Source organism: Oryzias melastigma, linkage group LG22, assembly GCF_002922805.2.
Source record: "Oryzias melastigma strain HK-1 linkage group LG22, ASM292280v2, whole genome shotgun sequence".
Lineage (NCBI taxonomy): Eukaryota > Metazoa > Chordata > Actinopteri > Beloniformes > Adrianichthyidae > Oryzias > Oryzias melastigma.
Genome location: NC_050533.1, coordinates 23,570,029 through 23,575,719, shown reverse-complemented (window position 1 = coordinate 23,575,719; position 5,691 = coordinate 23,570,029). Strand labels below are relative to the sequence as shown.

Sequence of the window (5,691 nt, the reverse complement as noted above, 5' to 3'; positions counted from 1 at the left end):
ATCATAAAACAACCAGGACTAAGTGATAAACTAGAATGGGCGGGGCCTGTCTACACACACACTCTATAGTTACACACACACTTGTTGTTAGCCTAAAAAACTTAAAAAACAAACCTAGGATAGCCAAAACAGCTAGCATGTAGCTGAAAAAATAGCTTAACTTCAAAATAGCTGAAAAAATAAGAAAATTAGCCTAAACAGCTAGTGTGTAAATATTAGCCTAAATCCAAAACAGCCTAAAAAACTTTTTCAAAAGCCTAAAACAGCTAGCATGTTGCTGAAATATTAGCTAAACTGGAAAATAGCCTAAAAATCTTAGTAAATGCCAAAATAGTCCAAAAAGCTAGCAGAATGCCAATTTTTAATACTCTAAAAAAGTAACTTTTTAACATGATTATGAATAATAAAACCTCAGGAATATTATTCTAGAATAAATCAACTTAAACCTTAAATAACTTTCAGTATTTTAGTCTCCATAAAAATATATTTTATCAAAATCATACAAGTTATAAATGAGTGCAAGATAACATTGGGTCATTAATAACAATAAAACAATAGAATTACCCGGAGGGCCGGATCCGGCCCCCGGGCCTTGACTTTGACGCTTGTTCTAAAGGGTGAGTGAAGACTTTGTGGCTTCTACTGGGTTTGGTTGGAGAGAAATCTGCCCGAATGGTTCTTTAAGTGTTGAAGGTTGCAGACCTCTGATCTGGCTGAGCAGAAATGACCGATTTTGGATCAAAGAGCAGACTTTGGGACATTTTAAATCTTCAACTTTTAGCATGAGCAGTGCGCAGGCGCGAGTGTTTTCCACTCTCACGGTTTGAACTTCTCATCAGTTTCAAAGGAAAAGATGTGCCGACTGTTCTGTGGAAGCAGCTGAAGCTGAGCCTCAGAGAGCTCCTTCTCCATCTCTCCTGAGGACGGAGAGCTCCCCGCAGAAGGCACGCATGCGTCCTGCGCGCTGGCACGCAGCGCTGTGAGGCGCGCCGCCCCGGCTCAGTGCGCCCCGAGAAGCCCGAGCGCGCAGTGACGATGCGATCGTCCGGACCGAGACTCAGCATCAGCACCGAACCTCGAGCACACAGCCCGCCGCAGGATGCCCGGGGGAAAGAGAGGGCTAGTGGCGCCGCAGAACACCTTCCTGGAGAACATCGTCCGGCGCTCGAGCGGTGAGTCCGGACTTTCAAACGAGTTGATGCTTTTTTTATCTGCGAACGACCGAAACTTTACACGGGTGGAAGTCGTTTAGTCAAGGTTTGGATGTGCAGGCGCGCAGACGGAAAGAGTTCAAGTCTAAACTTTGCTCCTGCGGGGCAGACCCTCCGCGGAGACACCTTTACCAGGAGGTCAAAGGTTATCACGAAGCTGTGGACCATCACTTTCCTTCACTTCAACCTCACCACAGTTTAGGGAGGAGGGGATTATGTAATCCTTCAGCGCTGCGTTATGCGCAAACAGCTGAGTGGATTCTGTCCTCAGTGGGGCTCATCTTAAGGATGCTTGGAGCCCCCCGCCCTCATCCCTCCTTTAGGACCCCCCTACCCCTCCCATCCTCTCAAAAATGTCAGGAGAAGTCTGTTTGGAAGACTCGTTTCTAAAAATGGTCAGAGAAATAAGTCAAAATTGTTGTTATCCCTCAAGAACCCTTTTGGACTGAAGCGTTTCAATCTGGCGACACATTCACCCACAAGTCTGTGTGTTTGTGGGGGTGCTCATGAAGCCACTTCTCACAAAAATCACATTTTCATAACATCTCTGATCTCTGCTGGGATGGAGGAGAAAAGCAGGTTTGTGTACATATGTGTGTATACATACTGTATGTGTGTGTACTGTATGTGCACGTGTGTGAGGATGAGTGTCTGACAGGATACGGTGAGACTTCATTGTTCTTCTTTCTAAGTAAACAGTTCTGTGTTTCATCACATCACCTGGATATTCTCATGAGTTTGTTGTAACTGGGACTACAGTATCATTACCGCCCCCCTCCCCCTCAGCAACTTCCCTGGTTGTCTGGGCTAAGACAGCACAGATGTGAGGTCACTGTGTGGTGATGAAGGCAGGAAATCAGAGAAGATCCAGATCACCAGGACTTCAGTTTAGATCAGAGGTGTCAAAGTCAATCACACAAGGGGCCAAAATCTAAAACACACATTAGGTCACGGACCAAACAGGATAAACATTTATTAAACACTCTAAAACTACATTTTTAAAACTTTAAAACTGTAACTTTTTAACATAATCATGAACTAGATATATAGCATTACTTGTGATAATGTTAGTGTGAATGTTGTAAGCTGAATTTGGCCGCTGAAGATGCTGAAGCTAATAGCCAGCTAAAATATTAGCTAAATGCCAAATTAGCCAAAAAAACAAAACAAAGCAAAAACTTGGGTTAGCCAAAACAGCTAGCATGTATCTGAAATATTAGCTAAACTCCAAAACAGCCTACATTTTTTAAGTAAATGCTAAAATAGTCCAAAAAGCTAGCAGAATGACAATTTTTAAAACTTTAAAACAGTAACGTTTTAATATAATAATAAATAATAAAAAGGCAGGAATATTATTCCAGAATAAATTAATTTAAACTTTTAATAACTTTCAATATTTTACTCTCCATAAAAATATATTTTGTCAAAATTATACAAATTAGAAATGAGTGCAAGATAACATTGGGTCATTATTAACAATAAAATAAACAGAGCTGGAGGGCCGGATAGAATTACCCGGAGGGGCGAATCTGGCCCCCGGGCCTTGACTTTGACTCATGTGGTTTAGAAGAAAACAGTTTAAAAAAAAAAAAAGAAAGTTGTGTTTGCAGAGAAACAGGACGCTTTAAGGTCAATTTTGTTCAAACACTTTTTATCAAAGGTCTGGCCCTCATAGCTTTGAGGAAGCTCTGGGTTTGCTGTGAATTCTGCACATCAGCAGAACTTCAGAGTTCAGTGTGTGTATGTGCTCTGAAGTAGAGGTGGAAGATTGGATTGTTTCTCTGCCGCCTTAATCAGGGTCAAAGCACTCTTCTAGCTCAGAAGATACTGTTTGAAACAGAAATATCGAGGAGAAAAAATGTGTTCCTGCATCAAATAAAATGGGTCTGTGTCCAATGTAGAAATGATTCTGCCATGGCAGCAGGACTGAACATGTAGATACAAACGTCATGAGATGCAAATATTAAAAACACCATGAAACATAAAAAATGTTACACAAAAAATACAGAGATAAAAGTCAAAATGAAGACAGAAGCATGAGAGTGAAGCAAAGGGAAACTGTTTTAAACAGCTGGGAATATCTGATGGTTATTGTTTTGGAGCATCATAGAATGATAGATTACATTTGTCTTTATTGTCTAGTCAGAGGTCACAGTCTTCAGTCCTCTATCTGAGTCCCTGCAGTCAGCGGGGTTCATGTCTTCTATAGCATACATTTTCCTCCAAAAGTCTCCTGCAAGCGTATATCAAACTCCATGCATGCAAGGAATATTTCACGGGCGCAGGACAGTCTCCTTACTCCTGCGCGCTGGTGAAACCTCTTCTCTGCGCTGGTGAAAATTCTTCTCCACTGGTAAAACTTTTTCTCTGCGCTGGTGAAACCTCTTCTCCGCTGGTGATAATTCTTCTCTGCGCTGGTAAAGCAGCTACTCCGCTGATGAAACATCTTCTCCGCGCTGGTGAAACTTCTTCTCCGCTGGTGATAATTCTTCTCTGCGCTGGTAAAGCAGCTACTCCGCTGATGAAACATCTTCTCCATGTGGAGGAGAGGTTTCACCATTGCTGACAAGTACCCCCCAGCGCAGGGAAAAGGTTTCACGAACGTGGAGAAGTGGTATTTACCAGTTTTTAAGTTTATTTTACTTTGAAAAACAAATAGTACACAGATCCAGTTACACGTGCGCAGGAATGCCTCCACAAGCGTGTAGGACTACAGGAACGCTCATGGAGGCAGAATTGTGCCTGTGGAACGTTCATTGCACGCGTGGAGTTTGATAAATGCTCGTGGGAAACTTTTGGCTTAAAATTAACGCCATAGTCCTCTGCTGTAATCAGTCAGTAGCAGGTGGATTTGAAGAACAGCTTCAGTCAAATCTGTCTGTTTTTGAGGCTGCTCCTTCTACTGTCGCTCACTGTGATGGTGAGGTTTCCCAGTCAATTCTGTTCTTCAGAGCTAATCTGTGCAAGAAAACTGTTGACGTAAAACTGAGCAGATTCCAGATTCCTGTTCAGCTCCAGAGAATCAAAACAATAAAGACTAGTGCAAGAGGTTCAGCTATGACGTTCTCTGAAGATTAAGTATCTTCTGGATCAAGTGTGTGTTGATGGGGAGCTTATTTGTTATGTAAGGTTTTGCGGGCCTTAAGCTCCTGCTCCGCTCCCTTCTGATCATCCACTTACTGACAACAGATCCATGAACGTCTTTGATTTCCTCGTCTGAGCTGGAATCTGGATCAGAACTGTACGACTGGATAGCTCTGATATTGATCTCCATTTTCGTTGTACCAGTAATGTTAGGGTGGGGGTGTGAGGGGCTGTAAGCTAGCAGAACAGATGTTTGATCTCATGGCTGCAGATGCTGGACTTGTGTCTCTACATTCAGACCTCTGAACTGCATTTGACACAATCAAAGCACTTTATTATAGACATAAATTAAGATTCCAGTGTCCATCTTGAATCTCCATAATATTCCTAAAATCAGGAACATCATCTGCATTCCTGTTCCTGAACTTCTCTGAGAAGCCTTCAAACAGTCCAAAAAGCTTCAGCCAGAGCTCTGATGAGAGCTCCTGGAGAGATCACGTTACTCCAATTTTAGCTTCTCCTCGTTGGCTGCCTGTCAGGTCAGAGATAACACACAAGTCAGGGGGGAGATTCTTCCAGAGCTCGACAACAGAAACCCTCGCTCACATCAGTGTCTGAGCTTCAACCTGAGAACCACCAGCACAGCAGCTCTGAGAACTTCAAAGTCCCTGCATGCTGGGCTAAGGATAATTGGGTGTAACGTTGCATCCTTAAAACAGTGAGTACATTAGCTTTTGAGAGATAAAACTCTGCCTAAACACTTGAACATTTCTATACCTGGTAATATGCAAAAGATACTTGTGCGCGTTTGCTGGTCACATAACAACCAAAAGCAGACTGACTACCGATACACCGAAAGCAATCGGCGTCAAATTCATGTAGCGTACAGCGTCTTTGTTTTAACACGCATCAAAGTTACTTCTAGATGGTTTTTCCAAAAGTCTGTTTGCCTGAAGCTCCCACGCCATGTGGGAGGAGCTTCCATCAAAAACTTCTCTCGAGCTCATCATGGAGGACGCAGATACTGAAAGATCAGGTTTCTTTATTTTGAAGAGCTGAATAAAAGCACCGGTACACGTCTCCGGGCCTGGCTTCAGATCTCTCAGTGAGGAGCAGCCGCTGCTCCTGCAACACGTCAGGGGAAGGCAGTACGGCAAGCCAAAAGGATCACAAATCCCCATGGAAAAGTGGGCATGGCAGCGCCTCACCTGCACATGTATCACAGATAAGAATATTATTTGAAATATTTAAGAATGTTCCCACACTTGGTTTCAATACTACAATTAATACCAGAAAATAATGAAAGTTTACTTTGAACTCTTTGAAGTACTTTATATATGTTTCCTTAAATTTTAAAGCCTTTCTAAAAAGTAAATTTAGGATTTTATCTTCTTGC

The 5,691-nt window shown here is 42.5% G+C and overlaps 1 protein-coding gene across 1 annotated transcript in view; it reads left to right on the top strand.

Annotated features, from left to right (window-relative positions):
- The first annotated feature begins 1,008 nt into the window (after positions 1–1,008).
- The window catches only part of LOC112145597 (potassium voltage-gated channel subfamily H member 5), a 35,877-nt gene continuing 31,194 nt past the window's right edge, over positions 1,009–5,691 (top strand). Inside the window, exon 1 of the mRNA XM_024270978.2 lies at positions 1,009–1,172. Within this exon, the coding sequence (XP_024126746.2) occupies positions 1,100–1,172 (73 nt within the window). The 5' untranslated portion in view covers positions 1,009–1,099. The remainder of the gene's footprint in view (positions 1,173–5,691) is intronic.